The 22988-nt window shown below is 44.1% G+C and overlaps 1 protein-coding gene across 1 annotated transcript in view; it reads left to right on the top strand.

Annotated features, from left to right (window-relative positions):
* Nucleotides 1-22988, top strand: part of frem1a (Fras1 related extracellular matrix 1a) — a 66390-nt gene that overhangs the window by 5353 nt on the left and 38049 nt on the right. Inside the window, exons 3-15 of the mRNA XM_079491601.1 lie at nt 1324-1418; nt 4057-4367; nt 7878-8074; nt 9202-9528; nt 11389-11497; nt 12485-12616; nt 13219-13376; nt 15286-15472; nt 16833-16975; nt 17355-17551; nt 19660-19750; nt 21377-21544; nt 22554-22762. Of these exons, the coding sequence (XP_079347727.1) occupies nt 1324-1418; nt 4057-4367; nt 7878-8074; nt 9202-9528; nt 11389-11497; nt 12485-12616; nt 13219-13376; nt 15286-15472; nt 16833-16975; nt 17355-17551; nt 19660-19750; nt 21377-21544; nt 22554-22762 (2324 nt within the window). The remainder of the gene's footprint in view (nt 1-1323; nt 1419-4056; nt 4368-7877; nt 8075-9201; nt 9529-11388; nt 11498-12484; nt 12617-13218; nt 13377-15285; nt 15473-16832; nt 16976-17354; nt 17552-19659; nt 19751-21376; nt 21545-22553; nt 22763-22988) is intronic.

The following is a 22988-nucleotide window of genomic DNA, read 5'->3' as shown; positions in this document are numbered from 1 at the left end:
CACAGTGTCGACAGACATAAAGCATTGTTCTGCTGCAGCCATGTGCAACTGAAACCTCAGCATCCACTTTGAAATGATGCTCTATAGAGCGTCGCAGTCCCGCCCCCTTTCATGACGACGCCAGGCCCAGGAAATGAATCCCAATGCATTTTTCCCATAGACATTTCAAAAAGTATTTATTTAAAGACCTTTTAAGCGTCGTACGAAGCCAACTCGAGTCGTGACAAATCATGACAACAAACACAATATTTTGGACCAAACAAATAATTACAAAGAAGAAAAACAACAAAAAAAGTGTTGTAACCTGCCGTTTTTTTCTACTTTCTAATTCTTTGTTTGGCCCAAAACATTGTGTTTATTGTCATGATTTGTCACAACAAGAGTTGGCTTTGTCCGCGGAGTAAACGTCTTTAAATAAATACTTTCTGAAAAGTCTATGAGGAAAATGAACGGGGATTTCTTTTCCGGGTCTCTCGAGGGGGCGGGGCTGCGACGCTCTATTGCTTCATGAATTCTATTCTAGTCTGAGTAAAACTGCATGGCTCCCATAATGCCCATAATGGGAGCCATAAACAAAACATTTTATTTATCCAACATTTTTCCCAAAGATTTCCCAAATTCCCCCAAAATGATCAATTCCCCTAGCCTGACACTCGGCCTGAATTTTCAATTTTGTTTCACTCAGAACATATATCTTTTTTAATAGGCGTGGCTAGCGATTCAGGGGAAGAAGCTCGGCTACAATTTCCCCAAATGTATGAAAAAAAATCACACCCGTGTGAAGTGAGGGGCGCTAATATATTAAAGTCTAACTCATGTTGATTAGGTGATGTAATGGTGATATAAAACAAACGGTGCAAACACAAACATTAAACGCCATTAACAAAGAAATAAAGAGACAATATGACGTAATGAGGCACATTATGACCTAAATGTTCCCTTCATTGTCAATGGCGTTTGCAAAACAAACATTGAACTAAAGACAAACCTTAAACCTGTGTATAGGAGGGGCTTGCGCCCCTCAAAAATATAATAATAATAATAATAATAATAAATCCAAATCTACACCTTTCGGGGTGGGGGTGGGCCAGCCACCCCCACCCCGAAAGGTGTAGATAGCAGATCTACAAGTTGACGTTGCATCACAGTGTGACTCATTGTGAGCTTGTAGATCGTCTATTTTCACGTGTATACCGTCATGCAATGGAGTATAAAATGGGGCTCAGCTGATTATCGTTTGTAGGCTACATTGTGTCACCCTGTGAACAGAACAAGTATATTTAATGCTTGTTTGTTGCATGTGTCACTCTGTGAACTGAACAGGTGTTTGACTGCCACTATCTGGCCGATGAGGTGAAGTACGTCCACAACGGCTGCCCAATACTGAAGGAGGACACGGTCAAGCTTCGACTGTACAGGTACCGTACATTCACTGTAGCTTCGACTGTCCAGGTACTGTAGTCCCATGTCCATTTACCCATTTTGACCTGAGATCAGATTCTAAAAATGTCTTCTACATCCTGACAGTTTTCTGAAAAAGCTATGTTTCTATGTCAGTCGTTCTTCGATTTTTCAAAAATAGCAGATCTACAAGCTCGTAGCGCGCCACCGAGTGGCGCGCTACGAGCTTGTAGATCTGCTATGTTTCAATAGCTAAAGCATAACATAATGCTAACACCAAAAGGGGTTCCCGCTCAAAATGGATCTTGCATCTTTGTGAGACGTCTTCAGTAAATGTGGACTTCTTGAAAATCAGAATTAGTGAAATTGTCAGGCAGGTGTAAATCAGTGATGAAATTAATTGTCGTGCAATTAAGCTCCATCATTTTGTTTTCAGGAAAGAGAGCAAAACAATGAAATAAAGGGGGAGGGAGGCAGAGAGAGTGGGAGAAAAATAGTAGGGCTGGGTCACTCGATTAAATAATCATACAATTAATTTGAGGCATTGTAATTAATGAGTCAAAATTAATCACACTTCGAACACTCAGGTTTTAATTAAAGGAGCATTCAGTGATTCAGGTGATTTGGAAAACCACCCACTCGATCATGATTGGAGGAAGGACCCACTCATCCTGATTGGATGAAGGTTTTGCCACCCGCCACCAAAACTGAAACTAGGGTTTTTTGACCCCAGGGGCTCACTGAGGACAGGGAGGAACTCCTTATATGGTCAGCACACTCTATAGTAGGGAGGATTATCCAGAAAAAAAGAAAAAATAAGTGATATTTGAATTAAGTCAAATCACTGAATATACCTTTAAAACCCATAAATTCCCCATCCACTGGGCCAAGCAAAAAAACGGTCTGAGCGGCTTTTTCTCCCATTGTGTGCACCGGTATAATTGGTAGGCCTACGCCAGATTATTTCTTTTATCGTTTTTGTAATTACTTAATCGAAATGAATCAGTTAAAACACTTTGAGGGCATACTACGCGTTACCCGCATTTTAATCAAATATTCTGCGCTGCCGAGATTGTTTTATTACCTTTAGATCATACACTGAAGTATCTGGGCTTTTGATCGGCGAAAATCCGCCGAAAATAGGTTCCTCCGTGTGTTATTTTCGATCGCACCACCCGCCATCTTGGTACGCCACAAGACGGGTGCATAAGACTGCATTCCATGAGGCCGTGTCTTCCGTTCACTTGCATTGGACTCAATTTCCCAGAAGCCCTAGCAGCATGGGTCGATTTCCGGTTTCGACATCATAACATGAAGGTCTCATCTCCAGGTCCGCGCAAATACAGCGAATTAAACGCATTAAACAAATAGCGGGAATGTCGTATTATGCAGCGGCGGAACTCTGGAGTAAACAATTAGCGGCCGTCTTAAAGTCCCAGCCCTAAAAAAATAGATATCTACATATATACACATAGCATGAATATGAGGTTATACATAATGGTGCAAAAATAAAGAATTGTCCAGTCCACGTCCAAGTAAACACATCTCTACGGTATACTTGCCTCAGTGAATTTGTTCCAGTATTCTTTGAAAGCAATAAGCTACGTGGCTTAAGGTCCTTGCAGACTGGACGCATTTTTCGGAAAAAATGGTCAATAAGGACCTGGCATATTTTGCCTTTGCATAAGCCTGCGATGGTTGTGGAGGCTAGGGCTACGGTCACCAAGCAGTTTCTAAAAACCTTTTCACAAGCCGAATAAATGCTCATACATAACGTAGTCCAGTTTTAGGTGATAAGTTATCACCTTCACCTTCTTCTTTTGTGGAAGGAACACGTTATTCCGACCAGTTCCTTTCCCTTCCATCAGGCGCCCAGCTGGCTGGCAGTTTAGAGACCATGCATGTTTCATTTTTTATGGAGGGACAGACAGTAGGCTGACAGGAAATGGGGAGAGAGATGGGGGGAAGAAATGCAGTAAAGGCCGTCGGGATCGGGAGTCTCACTGCCATTCTGGATTACCAGCCAAGGTGCCTGGACCGTTAATAAGCCATGGCCCAGGCCTACTGCATGTTTTTTGTGAGGGTACCGGGGAGAACATGCAAACTCCACACAGAAAGGCCCTTTTGCCTCGGGTATGGGCACTGATGACGCGGAGGAGAGAGCACACCCCCAGTGCCCACAGCGTCCCCAGCGGGAATCGAACCCAGGACCTTCTAGCTGTGAGGCGATGGCACTACCGAGAAATACCCATCAACCCTCACCTATCACCTATCACTTTCATAATGAGTCGGGGCCATCATACTGATGTCCTTAACCCATTTTGACCTGAGATCAGATTCTAAAAATGTCTTCTACATCCTGACAGTTTTCTGAAAAAGCTATGTTTCTATGTCAGTCGTTCTTCGATTCTTCAAAAATAGCAGACCTACAAGCTCGTAGCGCGCCACTCGGTGGCGCGCTATGAGCTTGTAGATCTGCTATTTTTCAATAGCTAAAGCATAACATAATGCTAACACCAAAAGGGGTTCCCGCCCAAAATGGGTTTAGCATTAACCCTGCCTCCCTCTGGTTCACATGTGAAACCCCTGTGCCTGCAAAACCAAGGGGACTGCCCACCCAGCTTTTTAACCTTGGGTGTGTGTGTTCCCTGGCAGGTTCTCAGAGACAGACACCTACATGGAGCTGTTCTCTCTCCACGTGGTCGTGACTGAACCGGACTGCAGCCTCATCAAGCTGGGACCCAAGTCCCTGGAGGTGCCCGAGTTCTACGGCCTCTCGGGCGCCATCGACGGAGACGTGCTGTCCTTCCACTACGACAGGAGGTCCAGCGTGGAGTGCACCGTCCGCGTCGACACCCACGACACCCACTTACCCGCCCACGGCCAGCTGGTCACCGGAGAACCCCGCCAGGCCGCCGCCCGAGGAGACGAGCCCGAGAGCTTCACCCCTCTGCTCCAACAGCTAGGTGGAGTACCGTGGACTCACTTTTATTCTGCAGCGTGCTCTAAGCACAAGGCCAGAGCCATGTGTCAGAACATTGTTCTTGTATAACCACAGACAACATGTGTCAGAACATTGTTCTTGTATAACCACAGACAACCTGTGTCAGAACATTGTTCTTGTATAACCACAGACATGTGTCAGAACATTGTTCTTGTATAACCACAGCCATGTGTCAGAAGATTGTTCTTGTATAACCACAGACAACATGTGTCAGAAGATTGTTCTTGTATAACCACAGACATGTGTCAGAACATTGTTCTTGTATAACCACAGACAACATGTGTCAGAAGATTGTTCTTGTATAACCACAGACATGTGTCAGAACATTGTTCTTGTATAACCACAGACAACATGTGTCAGAACATTGTTCTTGTATAACCACAGACAACACGTGTCAGAAGATTGTTCTTGTATAACCACAGACATGTGTCAGAACATTGTTCTTGTATAACCACAGACAACATGTGTCAGAAGATTGTTCTTGTATAACCACAGACATGTGTCAGAACATTGTTCTTGTATAACCACAGACAACATGTGTCAGAATATTGTTCTTGTTTAACCACAGACAACATGTGTCAGAAGATTGTTCTTGTATAACCACAGACACCATGTGTCAGAACATTGTTCTTGTATAACCACAGACACCATGTGTCAGAACATTGTTCTTGTATAACCACAGACAACAAGGCCAGAGCCATGTGTCAGAACATTGTGTTCTTCAGTATAACCACAGACAACCTGTGTCAGAACATTGTTCTTGTATAACCACAGACAACAAGGCCAGAGCCATGTGTCAGAACATTGTTCTTGTATAACCACAGACAACAAGGCCAGAGCCATGTGTCAGAACATTGTGTTCTTGTATAACCACAGACAACAAGGCCAGAGCCATGTGTCAGAACATTGTTCTTGTATAACCACAGACAACAAGGCCAGAGCCATGTGTCAGAACATTGTTCTTGTATAACCACAGACAACAAGGCCAGAGCCATGTGTCAGAACATTGTTCTTGTATAACCACAGACAACAAGGCCAGAGCCATGTGTCAGAACATTGTTCTTGTATAACCACAGACACCATGTGTCAGAAGATTGTTCTTGTATAACCACAGACAACAAGGCCAGAGCCATGTGTCAGAATATTGTTCTTGTATAACCACAGACAACAAGGCCAGAGCCATGTGTCAGAACATTGTTCTTGTATAACCACAGACAACAAGGCCAGAGCCATGTGTCAGAACATTGTTCTTGTATAACCACAGACAACAAGGCCAGAGCCATGTGTCAGAACATTGTTCTTGTATAACCACAGACAACATGTGTCAGAAGATTGTTCTTGTATAACCACAGACAACATGTGTCAGAACATTGTTCTTGTATAACCACAGACACCATGTGTCAGAACATTGTTCTTGTTTAACCACAGACAACAAGGCCAGAGCCATGTGTCAGAACATTGTGTTCTTCAGTATAACCACAGACAACCTGTGTCAGAACATTGTTCTTGTATAACCACAGACAACAAGGCCAGAGCCATGTGTCAGAACATTGTTCTTGTATAACCACAGACAACAAGGCCAGAGCCATGTGTCAGAACATTGTTCTTGTATAACCACAGACAACAAGGCCAGAGCCATGTGTCAGAACATTGTTCTTGTATAACCACAGACAACAAGGCCAGAGCCATGTGTCAGAACATTGTTCTTGTATAACCACAGACACCATGTGTCAGAAGATTGTTCTTGTATAACCACAGACAACAAGGCCAGAGCCATGTGTCAGAACATTGTTCTTGTATAACCACAGACAACAAGGCCAGAGCCATGTGTCAGAACATTGTTCTTGTATAACCACAGACAACAAGGCCAGAGCCATGTGTCAGAACATTGTTCTTGTATAACCACAGACAACAAGGCCAGAGCCATGTGTCAGAACATTGTTCTTGTATAACCACAGACACCATGTGTCAGAAGATTGTTCTTGTATAACCACAGACAACAAGGCCAGAGCCATGTGTCAGAATATTGTTCTTGTATAACCACAGACAACAAGGCCAGAGCCATGTGTCAGAACATTGTTCTTGTATAACCACAGACAACAAGGCCAGAGCCATGTGTCAGAACATTGTTCTTGTATAACCACAGACAACAAGGCCAGAGCCATGTGTCAGAACATTGTTCTTGTATAACCACAGACAACATGTGTCAGAAGATTGTTCTTGTATAACCACAGACAACATGTGTCAGAACATTGTTCTTGTATAACCACAGACACCATGTGTCAGAACATTGTTCTTGTTTAACCACAGACAACAAGGCCAGAGCCATGTGTCAGAACATTGTGTTCTTCAGTATAACCACAGACAACCTGTGTCAGAACATTGTTCTTGTATAACCACAGACAACAAGGCCAGAGCCATGTGTCAGAACATTGTTCTTGTATAACCACAGACAACAAGGCCAGAGCCATGTGTCAGAACATTGTGTTCTTGTATAACCACAGACAACAAGGCCAGAGCCATGTGTCAGAACATTGTTCTTGTATAACCACAGACAACAAGGCCAGAGCCATGTGTCAGAACATTGTTCTTGTATAACCACAGACAACAAGGCCAGAGCCATGTGTCAGAACATTGTTCTTGTATAACCACAGACAACAAGGCCAGAGCCATGTGTCAGAACATTGTCCTTGTATAACCACAGACACCATGTGTCAGAACATTGTTCTTGTATAACCACAGACACCATGTGTCAGAACATTGTTCTTGTATAACCACAGACAACAAGGCCAGAGCCATGTGTCAGAACATTGTTCTTGTATAACCACAGACAACAAGGCCAGAGCCATGTGTCAGAACATTGTTCTTGTATAACCACAGACAACAAGGCCAGAGCCATGTGTCAGAACATTGTCCTTGTATAACCACAGACACCATGTGTCAGAACATTGTTCTTGTATAACCACAGACACCATGTGTCAGAACATTGTTCTTGTATAACCACAGACACCATGTGTCAGAACATTGTTCTTGTATAACCACAGACACCATGTGTCAGAACATTGTTCTTGTATAACCACAGACAACAAGGCCAGAGCCATGTGTCAGAACATTGTTCTTGTATAACCACAGATAACAAGGCCAGAGCCATGTGTCAGAACATTGTTCTTGTATAACCACAGACAACAAGGCCAGAGCCATGTGTCAGAACATTGTCCTTGTATAACCACAGACACCATGTGTCAGAACATTGTTCTTGTATAACCACAGACACCATGTGTCAGAACATTGTTCTTGTATAACCACAGACACCATGTGTCAGAACATTGTTCTTGTATAACCACAGACACCATGTGTCAGAACATTGTTCTTGTATAACCACAGACACCATGTGTCAGAACATTGTTCTTGTATAACCACAGACAACAAGGCCAGAGCCATGTGTCAGAACATTGTTCTTGTATAACCACAGACAACAAGGCCAGAGCCATGTGTCGGAGCGAGGACTGCCTGAAGGGCCTGAAGCTGGTGAAGGTGACCAGGGTTCCCTGTGAGGACTTCCTGCTGATGGGGGTGAGGTACCACCACACAAACCCTCCCTCTCCGGACCTGGACTACATCTCCATCACTCTGGACCTCAAGGACACCCGGAGCGGCAGCGTCTATCAGGTACCGTGGCTCTGTCAGTATTACCTTGTTACTAACAATTTACAATTTAGGCATTTAGCAGACGCTCTTAATCCAGAGCGATTTACAGTACAAGAACAACACATGGTAATACATCAAATACATTAAAAATTGGCATCAAGAATCATAAGTAAGCTAAGAACCTAACATCCGTCTAACAGTGGAATATCTACAGTATATAATAATAATGAAACTATGTGTATACACTGGGTGCAGTACTTAGTTTAGACAGTACTAGTCATTGGGTTAGACCAGTCATATGTCCTACAACTACAACCTCTCAAACCCTCACCCTAACCCTAACCTCCCACGGGGCAGCACACCTAAACCTAACCTTAACCCATGTCTAACCAATGACTAGTCTACACTAAGTATGCACCCCTATACACTAGAGTGCTATCTACATAAAATGGGGTGCATACTTAGTTTAGACTAGTCATTGGTTAGACATGGGTTAAAGGTTAGGTTTAGGTGTGCTGCCCAGTGGGAGGTTAGGGTTAGGGTGAGGGTTTGAGATAGGCACCCACATAAAATGCTACCTAAATTACATAAGTGCATGTGCATGTGTTTAGTTAAACATACTAACAGTCGCCTGGGCCATGGCTCAATGGTATCACCTTGTTACTAACAATTTACAACGTAGGCATTTAGCAGACGCTCTTAATCCAGAGCGATTTACAGTAAGCAAGAACAACACATGGTAATACATCAAATACATACAAAATTGGCATCAAGAATCGTAAGCTAAGAACCTAACATCCGTCTAACAGTGGAATATCTACAGTATATAATGAAACTATGTGTATACACTGGGTGCAGACACACCATTAGTCAGACACCCTCCCCAAACTGTAACCTCCCAGGAAGACACGGGTGATTTTTAACCCGCAGCACGGATTCGTTTTCATCCGCCACGCATGTGCCACGGGTGAACCCACACCACGGGTTTGTCTGACTAATGACTGTAGTCTGTCTAACCAACGTATGCACATTCGGAGCGGATGTGGATGTGGATGCTATAGGTTATAGGGTCATTTATGTTTTCCGGTGTGTGTGTGTGTCTGTGTGTGTGTGTGCGTGCGTGTTCGTTCGTGCGTGCGTGCGTGCAGTCGGAGCGGGCGTGGGTCCCGGTGCGGGTGCTGGGGGGCGCCGTGCCCAACCAGCCTCCCGCGCCGTCCTTCATGTCGGCGTTCATCCTGGAGGTGGACCAGTTCGTGCTGACCCCTCTGTCCACCGCCACGCTGGACGCAGAGGACCCCGAGACCCCCCAGCAGCTGCTGGTGTTCAACGTCACCAGGCCTCCCGCCGAGGGCTTCATCACCCACCTGTCGGACCACACCCGGCCCGTCACCTCCTTCACCTGGCTGGATCTCAACGACATGCTGATCGGCTACCAGCCGCCCAACTCCTCCCACGCCCAGCGCAGGAACTATGAGGTACAGCAGCGTTATACTTTTGTTTGGTACAGTGTGTGTACAGAATGTGGGCCATGGTGACACAATATATTAGTTATGCCCCAAAATCTATAAATCTCACACACTATTAAGGCAGCTGGCGGTTCCACGTGCCATTGTTTTACCCTTGAGCACCTGCCCCTCAAAATGTCTGTGCGCGCCACTGATGAGGAAAATACTGGAATAAATACGCTATACCTTTCAAATTAAAAGAGAGCGTGTTTTTCAGTAGTGCATTGAGGAGTATTTATTTAGGACTTTCACAAAGCTACAATCCAGGACTTATTTTAACCTTAGAACACTACAATTATATTTTTGTAATTTTCATAATGTTGCTGATGTCTGAAGTGGGTGGGTCTTTCCGTGATGCTCAGAGACATCATAGAAGGTAGGTTTGTTTCCCTGCCCACATCCCTGTTATTTTCTACAGGCAGGTGTTCGGGTGAATTTCACCCATGTTTAAGTTATAGAGGGTTTAAAAATCCCATTATCCCACAACAGGCTTTTTTTTGAGTGGTGCAACCACTCCAAGGAACAGCAATGTCCGTGTTAACCTATGTTTGTGTGTGACTATGTATGTTTGTGTGTGACTCATGAGTACCAGTAGGGGCGCTGTTGTGCCAGAGAGAGAGATAGTGCTGCACTGTTGCCTGCTAGAGAGAGAGAGAGAGAGAGAGAGAGAGAGAGAGAGAGAGAGAGAGTAGAGAGAGAGAGAGAATGAGAGAGAGGGAGAGGGAGAGGGGGAGGAGGAGGGGGGGGAGGTGCACCACTCAGTTCACACGGGTGTGATTTTTTAAATTATCACTGGACCATTCTCTCATGTCCCAGGAGAAGTTCCCAGCTCCATTTCTCTTTTTGAGTGGTGTAAACCACTCCTACAACTGGCTTTGTTAGTTTACGTGTCTGTCTGTCTGTCTGTCTGTCTGTCCGTACCAAAAAAAATGAGCATGGTTGCTATGGTCACCCAGTTCACACGGGTGTGATTTCATTACGTCAGACATTACGTCAGACCACAGCTGATCAGTCTATATAAGACCTTACACCACTCAGTTCACACGGGTGTGATTTTTTAGGAATATTTTCAAAATAATACCCACATTTTCCTTCCACCCCCCCCAACCCCTTTTTGGTGTTTTAAAGCATTATGTTATACTTTAGCTATTGAAAAATAGCAGATCTAAAAGCTCATAGCGCGGCCCGAGTGCCGCGCTATGAGCTTGTAGGTCTGCTATTTTTGAAAAATCGTGAAAATGTGCCTCAAATCTTTGAATATATATTATTACAGAATGAACATTTTAACTCAAATCTTTGCTTCTTTCGACGTCAGGCCTAAATGGGTTAATCCATTGAGACCTGGAACACATCCATGTCACGTTAGCGTTTAACCACATTAACCATTAACCCATTTTGGGGCGGGAACCCGTTTTGGTGTTTTAAACATTGTTATAATTTAGCTATTGAAAAATAGCAGATCTACAAGCTCATAGCGCACCACCGAGTGGCGCGCTATGAACTTGTAGGTCTGCTATTTTTGAAAAATCGTTAAAATGTGCCTCAAATCTTTCCGAAAATTGTCATGATTTAGAAAACTTTTATTTATTTATTTCGACGTCAGGCCTGAATGGGTTAAAGAAGTACCTCAAATTGCCATGTATTGTCGTACTTCAATATATTTTGATTAGAAATATCTTTCACGGAATTTATTATATCGGGTAAGATATACCCGGGTTTAGTGATGGTGCCACAAAATGTGGGTTTAGTGTTCTATAGGGTTAATGAATCATCTCTCTCTCTCTCTCTCTCTCTCTCTCTCTCTCTCTCTCGCTCTCTCTCTCTCTCCAGGTAGAGTTTGTGGTCCATGACTTGTTCTTTGAGAGGAGCGCAGAGATCACCGTTCACATGTCTGTGAGGAACGCACACACCAATGCTCCCAGAGTATCCTGGAACATGGGTAATTATTATAGTTTTAGTTTCACTTCAAACTGAAATTGATAAGGACGTATATGGCGGAATTCAGGGGTTCATGTGTTTGGTCCGACGGAGCATTGGTCCGAACGACAACCTACCTCAAACCCTCACCCTAACCTCCCCCGGGGCAGCACACCTACACCTAACCCCAACCCTCTCCCGACCCCCAACGCACCTCGGACCAATGCTCCTTCCAACCAATGCTCCGTCGGATCATAGTATGCCTCCCGGAATTCAGCTCTTTTCATTTGGGCTGTGTAAAGTTGTGAAATCAATCATCTGCCTGAAAAAAAACGGAAAACATTGCATTGTTCTGAAACCAAGTGTGATCTTGAAAAGGAACAGAAAGTGTAAAGGAGCAACTTGGACACTCAGGCATGAAGGAAGCAGGAGTTCAAGTCCGTTGCTCTCCCCATGTCCCCCATATATGGGGACTAGGTTGGCGGAGGGTGTGTAGAGCCCAGGATCACATTAGATCATTGACACAGGGGTGAAAAATGGGTTACAATGGGATAAAAAAAAATGTTTTAAAGAAAGGGAACAGAACGTCTGATTTTGGAGAAGTATCATTGTCCAGTCCGTATAGGCCTGTCACCAATATTACATAATCACCTAATCGCAATTATTTGAGATAATCACAATTATTTTTGGCATAATCGTCAATCGTTTTCCATGTTGAGAAACGTCCATAGATTTACAAACATTTCTCAAACTTTCTCAAGCTATTTTGTAATTTTTTGGGAAAGAAAAAAATAATGAAAATAAACCGTGTCATTGATTTCTTTGTATATTGAAGTTATTTGTCATATCTGCCCGGTGCAATTTGTGATTACGAAGCCTAACAGTCTTGTCCAATCACATTGTCTGAATGATAATGTACTGGACAGTCTGTTCCAATCACGACGTCTGAATGATCATGTACCGGACAGTCTCGTCCAATCACTACGTCTGAATGATAATGTATTCTCAGGTCTCAGCCTATTGGAGGGACAGTCTCGACCAATCACGTGGGACCAGCTGCAGATCGTGGACAACGACAACCTGGACGCCGTGAGGGTCATCACGGTGGACGGCCTGGCGCACGGGAGGCTGACCGTCAGAGGTTAGAGGTCAAATAACACACATAACATATTGTAGACTGACCCTAACCCTGACACTGACCCCGGGCCCCATGAGGGTCATCACGGTGAACGGCCTGAGGTACGGGAGGCTGACCGTCAGAGGTTAGAGGTCAAATAACACACATAACATATTGTAGACTGACCCTAACCCTGACACTGACCCCGGGCACCATGAGGGTCATCACGGTCAACGGCCTGAGGTACGGGAGGCTGACCGTCAGAGGTTAGAGGTCAAATAACACACATAACATATTGTAGACTGACCCTAACCCTGACACTGACCCCGGGCACCATGAGGGTCATCACGGTGAACGGCCTGAGGTACGGGAGGCTGACCGTCAGAGGTTAGAGGTCAAATAACATACTGACCACTACTAGTCTTAGCCAGTCAGCCAGTTAGCCATAAAATAAACTAAAACATAATTGCCCAGACTCTTCTTCAACAAAGATGCGAAAGGAAACAGTCTTTGTTCTGTAGCTATACTTTAATATAATTCTGTAATTAATATATTGCTTAGTAAACAGATACTGTCCAACCAATCAGGAGGGCGATATTAAATACACTGACATGACAATCCCGCAGGGGGGAAGGGCTTCCTGTTCACCATCAGTGACATCAGAGCGGGCATGGTTCGCTATCACCATGACGACAGCGACACCGCCAAGGACTTCATCGTGTTCCGCATCACGGACGGACGCCACCAGACCCGACACAAGTTCCCCATCAACGTCCTCCCCAAGGTCAGGATCAAACCGTTCTGCATTTTTATACACAGGTTCCCCGTCAACGTCCTCCCCAAGGTCAGGAGCAAACCGTTCTGCATTTGTATACGTCCTCCCCAAGGTTAGGAGCATTTTGCAGTTTTCATTCGTTTTTACTTCATTTTGAGGTGCTATTTCCACTATGCTTGACTGTGCCCGTTTTAAAAATAGGTCCTAAATCTGTCACAGCTAAAAAAAAAAAAAAAAAAACAATATTGGAAGATGAGAGACCCCTGCTCTATAGCAATGATTACTAATATAGTGCTTTAATAAAACAACAACAAAAAATCTTACCTTTTATCTGATGCTATATCCTAGAACAAGCTGAAAATGTTCATAACTGGCCTGGGCCATGGCTCGGTGGTCCAGGCACCTTGGCTGGTAATCCAGTCTGGCAGTGTGCCGTGGGTTCGACTCCCGATCCCGACGGCCTTTACTGCATGTCTTCCCCCCATCTCTCTCCCCATTTCCTGTAAGCCTACTGTCTGTCCCTCCATAAAAAATATAAAAAAATAAAGGCAAAAGCCACAAAAAAAAACATTATAAAAATAAAAATAAAAAAAAATGTTCATAACTCCATCCCGAGTCCACCGCAGCTCCGAGCGTGAACATTGTTTTTTTTTGCCGTAAATTGCTTATTCATGGACGTCAATAACATTTCACCCGGATGTATATGCAAATCTACGGATACAGAAATAGCCGGATCTGGCCTAACGGGAACCGGATACGGTGTTTCAGAGGCGGGACAAGAGTGAGGATAATGAATGAATGAATGAATGAATGAATTTGATTTATATAGCACCTTTCCAAGTTACAAAGTGCTTTATAGACAGGTTATAAACAGCAAATATAAAGGATATCAAAAGCAACAAAACATCAAGACATCAGAAACATTAAACTTGAAAAATAACGGCATCAAAACAATTGAAAATACAATATATTAGGAAAAACACTTGACATATAATTTACAAATGTGTTTTTAAAAGCGTTTTTTTACGACAATCCTCCTTTCTTCCACTAAACCTGGTGTTTGTTCCCTTCCAGCTGTATCACACACAAAACCCACACACACACACACACACACACACACACACACACACACACACACACACACACACACACACACACACACACACACACACACACACACACACACACAAACTTAACTTTAAAAAAAAACTTAAAGAAAACTTTAAAAAATCACGCACACATACACACACACACACACACACACTAAAAAAATAACTTAAAAAAAATCTTAAAAAACCCAAAACAAAATAGTAATACAAAAAAAAGATAACTTAAAAAAAACCTTAAAAAAGTACGTAATTTATTCGTTATTATTGAAATTTACGAGCTGCGTTCGCTTCCCACGTCCGCGCGTCTTACTTGTACCACTAACGGCCAAGCTACACCAGGCTTTTCTCGCGCGTTTACCCTAAACGCATGTGCGTTTTTGAGTGGTGTAAACCACTCCTACAACTGGCTTTTGTGTGCAGAAAAAAATGAGCATGGTTGCTACGGTCATCCAGTTCACCCGGGTGTGATTTAATTACGTCAGAAATTATTTTGAACATAGCAACCATGCTCATTTTTTCCACAGAAAAAGCCAGTTGTGAAATCACATCCGGGTGTGATTTCATTACGTCAGATCAGAGCTGATCAGGCTACATAATACCTTACCTTATTTCATTACGTCAGACATTACGTCAGACCACAGCTGATCATGCTATATAAAACCTTACACCACTCAGTTCACACGGGTGTGATTTTTTAAAATAGGATTGGACCTAAATTCAACGCACGCGTTTAGGGTAAACGCGCACGTTTTGTGCGAGAAAAGCCTGGTGTAGCTTGGCCGTAAACCTGGTGTTTGTTCCCTTCCCAGGACGACAGTCCTCCGTTCCTCATCACCAACATGCTCCTGGAGCTCCCGGAGGGGAGCACGGCTCTGCTGCGAGGCTCCGTGCTGCAGGCGTCCGACGCCGACTCCAGCGACGACTACATCCTCTACAACGTCACGCGGTCCCCGCAGGCCGGGGAGATCATGAAGATACCGGGACCGGGACTCACAGGTTAGGACACTGCACGTAAGAACGGAGAATATAATCTATATAGGCCAGACTACAAGATAATGTAATCTATAGGTCAGACTGCAAGAGAATGTAATCTAGGCCAGGACCTAAGACCTAAGACCTAATGTTGGCTAGATTGCCACACAAAGTTAAATATTATGTTTAAAAAAATCACACCCGTGTGAACTGAGTGGTGCAAGGTCTTATATAGCCTGATCAGCTGTGGTCTGACGTAATGTCAGTGACCATAGTAACCATGCTCATTTTTTTGAAATCACACCCGTGTGAACTGAGTGACCATAGTAACCATGCTAATTTTTTTGGTACGAACACGGGTACACGGGTACAAAGCCAGTTGTTGGAGTGGTTTACACCACTCAAAAAGATAAAATCTGAAAAATGTAAAAAATATATATATTAATAATAATCACACCTGTGTGCTATTATCATACATCATCATACATACACTGACACCACGGCGTGTAAACAGCGCCTCAAACTGTGACTCCGCCCACAAACGGGGGAAGTTGTGATTTTCGCTCGTTCACTGCAATGCAATTTGCGGCATTTTCAAAACAATATTGAGCAGAGTAGCGATTATCAAACGTATTTGCAATGCCATACGTTGAAAGATCTGTTGCCCGTGGACAAGGCACGCTACCTCCGCAAGTTAGATAGCATCGGCATAGATGTTTGTCCGTATGTGATTAAGGATTGGACCAAGTTGCATTGGCAGACATAGAAAATTCCCGGATGTGACGTTTTTGGGCGTTCCTGTCTAGCGTGGTGTCAGTGTATACAGTAATCACATTCCGCACAATCAATCAATCAATCAAGTCCTTGTATCCTCAACTCCTCAAGGCCAATCCTCAAGGCTGATCACTTGTGGCATCCTCGATTTTCTGTCATTCAAAATCAAATCATTGCTATGCGGTGCTCAGCCAATCAAATCATCGCTATATATGGGGTACACACAAACATACAAAGCTGGGTATAGGCCCTCAAAAACAGGTCCAGCTGTTTAAAAATGCTGTAGCCTATAAAATGGTAAATGGTGCATTTATATAGCGCCTTTATCCAAGGCGCTTTACATATATTGTGCATTACATTCACCCATTCACACACACATTCATACACCGATGGCAGCGGAAACCATGCAAGGCACCAACCAGCACATCGGGAGCAATTATGGGTTCACTGTCTTGCTCAAGGACACTTCAACACTTACTCTGGGTGAGCCCGGGTTCGAACTGGCAACCTTGCGGTTACCGTCCGGCCACTCTACCCCTGAGCCACCGCCGCTTCATAGTGCAGAAAGTATGTTTCCTCATGTGTTCCATTATTTCATTCTTCCATTCAGGCTATCCTGTCAGCCACTTCCTCCAGAAGGACCTGTCCCTCTCCCTGGTCTACTACCGTCACCTGGGCTCCGAGGTGTTCCACGACTCCTTCGAGGTGGTTCTGTCGGACTTCCACGACCCTCCCAACCTCTCTGAGCCTCAGGTGGGTCAACAATACCTCCTAAATAGACCCGAGACATGAACCGGATGTAAACAAACGCTGTCTGGATCGTCGAACGATCACCATTTCTTTAACCCGGAAAATACATTTTGTAACCGCGATCGCCGGTTCTTTGGTTAAGGGGCCGTTGAATAAAGCGTTATAAATACGTTTGTTTTCTCATGTCAATAAATCTCATTTGAATTGAATTGATGAATGCTGGAAAAGGCGCAATGTGATTGGCCAGTAGTCACTTGAGCAGCGTGCCTTCCGCACTTCCGACGCACGTCCGCCCTTCCCCGACGTGATACAGAATCGCTCCGATGAACTGCAGCAGTGAAAGAGTTTTTTTATATCTATGGTTCTCTCCTTCGTATGACAGGTGATAGTGGTGCACATCGAACCCGTTCCGGACCAGCCTCCCAGAGAGGTTGCGGGCGCCAGCCGCTGCCTGGTGGTCAAAGAGACGGACGTGATCCATCTGACCCGCCAGCACCTCCACTTCGTGGACCAGGAGTCTCCGGACAGCGAGCTGACCTACACCGTCACCACGCCACCCTTCTACACCGGCCCGCACAGGTTAGCATGTCTGAATGCACCTCAGTACATGTTTCACTGTTTCACAAACCGGGGAAAGCAGCAGTGTCATTTTAGATTTGAGCTATTGTATACAGTAGGCTATATAGCAACAAAAACTCGTAGGATTTGGAAGGTATTTTGTTGCTGTTGGGCAGAAACCTTTTTTTCTTTTTCTTTTTGTCTCCACCAGGCCGAAGGCATGGGGAGAGAGTATGTTTTGCACTCCGTCCGTGTGTGTGTGTGTGTGTCCGTCCGTGTGTCCGTCCGTGTGTGTGTCCTTCCGTCCGTCCGTTACCAGCTAATCTCTGGCACCGTTAACCCGGTCGATGCCAAACTTTGCACACACACTTCCTGGATGCCAACGATGAACCTCTGCCCCACATTTTCCAGAACGGCCTGTTATAGCGCCACCATGAGGCAGCTTTTCACATGTTTTACCTAAAACTGCACCGATCTGCGTAAAACGTTGCATGCACACTCCCTAGAGGCCAAGGACAAACCTTTGACCTGCATTTTCCGCATCTGCCTTTTATAGCGCCACCAGGAGGCCGACTTTTGTAAAACACATTTTTGGATATTACTCCTCCAGATTCTGTCCAAAAATCTCACAAATCGTTACAGAGTATCTCTATGGTCATGTGCTCAAGTCGGATCTGTCCCATATTTCATATTCCATCCTAATTGGCTATAATTGGCTTTCACAGTTTGCAAGATTGCCCCCTTTTGAACAAAAGCCTCAAATCATGAACGCAGCATGCAATTTACGTGAAATCTTTCACACATTTTCCTACTAGGCTGAGGAATATATCCCACCCTTTTCACATTGGCCTGTTATAGCGCCACCAACAGGTTGATTTTTGCAAAACACATTTTTGGAACAAAATGCCTCAAATCATCCAATTGCCATCAAAGGCAAACATGTTTATATTACTCCTAAACATGTTGCCAAACATCTCACACAGTCCTATCCTCCTGGTGGAGACCTGTGCCCAGAAGGGCACTTTTTCTAGTTTAACTTATTTTTTATTATGATTTTTGGTATACAAGCATTTCAATAATGTTTAACCAGTAAGTTACAGATTGGTCAAAAACAATAGCAGAAACATACAAACAAACAAAACAAGAGACTTACAATAAAAAGAGACAAAACATCACCATCAAAGAAAAAGACAAAAACAATCAAATAATAACTGACATGGCTGATGACTACACCGCACTCCGAGGACAGAAACAACATCACAATCAATTCTAAAAAACATTTCTGATATGGAAAATAAAACTTATATACAGTACACATGTGTACCCACATAGACAATAATAAACATACATATCAAACATTCTATACATTAATTAGATGACGTGTGACGTGTGTCCGTCCGTCCGTTACCTGCAGCTAATCTCCGGCACCGTTATTTTTTCTTTCATGCCGATATACCTAACATAGTAATATCACATAGTCTATGAAAACAGACTTGAGTTCCAAATGTTTCTTTGACCACTTTTTTCCATCTACCTAACCTAAGGAAGAAAAACATTAAAGCTGTAATACTTAACCCATTTTAGGCCTGACGTCGATATTTAAAAAATGTCTTCTAAATCCTGGCGGTTTTCTGAAATACCTATGTTTCTGTATCAGTGGTGCTCAATATTTCATGTCAAGGACCCCAAAAAATATATGAAGTTGGCTGCCGACCCCCATCTAAAAATATGTTGGTCCATGGACTCCCCAGAAGCAAGGTTTTGAGTTAAAAACGTTCGCTCTGAAAGTATATTCAAAGATTTGCACCACATTTTCAGGATAAAAAATAAATAGCAGATCTACAAGCTCGTAGCGCGCCACTCGGTGGCGCGCTATGAGCTTGTAGATCTGCTATTTTTCAATAGCTAAAGTATAACGTAACGCTTAAAACACCAAAAGGGGTTCCCGCCCAAAATGGGTTAAACATTTGTTGACTTATCGCGAGTCGATATCGCCGTGGCAATATTCAACAATGTTATTGTCCTACCGTACCGTACGGTTTCCTCATATTGCGGCGCAGCCCTATACTATACTGCGAATAACACAATGAACCACTGTTTCTGTGTCGCCGTGTCGTCACGCTGAGCAGTGGTGTGGACGCTGGGAGGCTGTTCCTGGTCGACAGTATCCCCAAGTTCACCAAGGACCCCAGTGCACCCGTGTTGAGACTCTTCACCCAGGTAAGCAGTGGTGGAAAGTATCTAAGTACATTTACTTAACCCATTTTGACCTGAGATCAGATTCTAAAAATGTCTTCTACATCCTGACAGTTTTCTGAAAAAGCTATGTTTCTATGTCAGTGGTTCTTCGATTTTTAAAAGATAGCAGACCTACAAGCTCGTAGCGCGCCACTCGGTGGCGCGCTACGAGCTTGTAGATCTGCTATTTTTCAATAGCTAAAGCATAACATAATGCTAACACCAAAAGGGGTTCCCGCCCAAAGTATTAAGTACAATTTTGAGGTATTTGTACTTGAGTATTTCCAATACTTTCTACTCCACTACATCTTGGTTCCAAATATTGTGCTTTCACTCCAGTACATTGATTTGAAAACTTGAGTTACTAGTTACTTTGTAGCTTTTTGAGGGGTGCTAGCCCCTCCTATATACAGGTTTAATGTTCGTCTTTAGTTAGTTTAATGTACGTCATTTTGTCCCTAACACAAACTTAAACACAAAATGAAATGCCATTAACAATAAAGAGGATTTAACGTTTGTGTTTTACATCACCATTACATCACCTGATCAACATGAGTTAGACTTTAATATATTAGCGCCCCTCACTTCACTAGTGAGGGGGCTAGCCTTTGCCTTACCGAAATTACGGCATATGGCAGCCTAAGTCTGAGGACTTTTAATGTTTGTTTAGAGCCTAATAAAAAATAACCGGTCGCCAGTCAAGTCTATGGACTTTAATGTTTGTTTAGGGCAGTACAGGACAATGTAAGAAGTCATCAGGCTGATTGCGAACGCAGTGAGCATTTACTATGAGACACACATGCACGCACACACACACACGCACGCACGCACGCACGCACGCACGCACGCACGCACGCACGCACGCACGCACGCACACACACACACACACACACACACACACACACACACACACACACACACAAAACTTAACTTAAAAAAAACTTAACTTAAAAAAAAACTTAACTTAAAAAAAAAATTAAAAGGCACGCACACACACACACAAAACTTAAAAAAAACTTAACTTAAAAAAAACGTAACTTAAAAAAAAAACTTAAAAGGCACGCACACACACACAAACAAAACTTAACTTAAAAAAAACTTAACTTAAAAAAAAACTTAACTTAAAAAAAAACTTAACTTGCAATTTACGAGCTGCGTTCGCTTCCCGCGTTCGCGCGTCTTACTTGTATAAATACTGTCCTTGCTGTGCCCCGGTCACACCGCACTTTTATTCTATCTATGAGGGTGGATTCTGCAAATGCATTTCAAAGGGAATGGAGCGGTTTTCTGCCATTTGCTGATATCAGCAAATTAACAAACCAACAACACTCCATTCGCACTGCGACTCATTGTGAGCTTATAGATCAGCTATTTTCAATATGCAACCCAGTCTAAAATCAGCCATTACGATGCCATCAAGGCCTGCCAACATTTCAGTCGACTAAATCGACTGTCTACATTCAGTCGACTGAAATTAGACAAATACAACATTTCAGATGACTAAAACGCAGCTGAAACGAAATTTAAATAATCAAAATGTGCTGTCAATATCAACACTACCTCACAGTGTTCCATGTTGTCGTTGCGTTTTGTCTGTGGTCCTCGCAGCATGCGGTGAACTTCATGAAGGTAGCCTACATGCCTCCCAGCCTGGACATCGGCCCCTACCCGCAGCACGTCCAGTTTGTGCTGTCCGTCACCAACCAGCTGGGACGCACGGTCACCGGGGTCTGTTTCAACGTCACTCTGGTGCCCGTGGACAACCAGCCCCCAGAGGTAACAGAATTATACACAGTAACATGTTTCAACATGTTACTGCCCAGCTTTGTGTGTCTGTGTGTACCACGGAATGTGATGATTTGATTGGCTGAGCACGTAATGTGATGATGTATGATGACAAGAGAGCGCCCCTCACGCCACACAAGTGTGATCTTTACTAAAACTACAACATGACGTCACTGGTGTAAGCGACTCGCCGCTCACACAAACACGTCTCTCTGTTTTTACTAACCACCGTTTTGGTGGTCACCTTGTCACCTAAAACTGGAGTACGAATAGGCCTTAAAGAGCTGGAGAGACGGGGAGATGACCCCATGTTACTGAACAAACACTTTTCATTTCATTTAGTCTCATGTCATTTATCCTTTTTGGTCTTTATCGCCGTGTCATGTCCGCTGTCTTTTAGGCAGGGGTGGAAAGCAACTACCGGTAAGTACTCTTACTACTAGGCCTACTACTACTACTCACTACTCTTAGGCCTCACTTGGATGAATGTTGTGTAGTGTCATGGCCGCCCCAATCCATTTCCAATGGGAGTCACATGGTTTGACACAACATTTGTGTTGTATGAGGGGGAGGGGCGCAGTCGAAACACAGCTGAAAGCCATACAACAGCTTGTAGTCCAAAATGTGGACTACAAACCATGTGACTCCCATTGGAAATGCATTGGGGCGGCCATGACACTACACAACATTCATCCAACAAGCATACAGCAATGCAGTAAAGGTCTGAGTGAGGCCTTAGGCTGAGCTCACACCTTTAATGCAATTCTCTGTGCTCGTTGGGTGCATGTTGTGTAGTGTCATGGCCGCCCAATGTATTTCCAATGGAGGTCACATGGTTTGACCCAACATTGTGTTGTGTGAGGGGGAGGGGCGCAGTCGAAACGCCCCTCCCCCTCACACAGCCGAGGGGCACCTTTTCTAGTTATACCAATACTTTTGCACTTTTTATTCCGGCCATTTTTACTTGTAACTAGTACTTAGTTCCAGCGCTGTCTTCTAGGTGAGGGCCAGCGCTCTGACGGTGGACGAGGGCTCAGAGTGCCGTCTGGGTCCTGAGCACCTGCTGCTGTCTGACGTGGACTCCATGGAGCGGAGCCTGGAGGTCCGCCTCAGGAGACCACCTCGACACGGAGCTCTGTGGCTGGACGGGAGACCCCTGCAGCCGGGCCAGGCTTTCACCGTGGACCAGCTGAGAGGCCTTAGAGTCAGGTCAGATATGGACTGGAACTCACCTATGCTTTCTATGGCATAGTCAGCTCCCAAACTACACGCAGCTGCAGGACATGAGACTAATTAATCAGAGCGACAGAGAGAGAGAGGAGGGTGTGTGTGTACGTGTGGGCATGTGTACGTCAATTTAACAAAGGTGCAGACGATCAGAAATCAGCAGAGAGTGAGCGACTTTGCGCTATATAGTTTTCCAATTTCCATTTCT

This window comes from Electrona antarctica (genome assembly GCF_951216825.1).
Source record: "Electrona antarctica genome assembly, chromosome: 21".
Lineage (NCBI taxonomy): Eukaryota > Metazoa > Chordata > Actinopteri > Myctophiformes > Myctophidae > Electrona > Electrona antarctica.
This window is presented reverse-complemented; position numbering and strand designations above follow the sequence as displayed.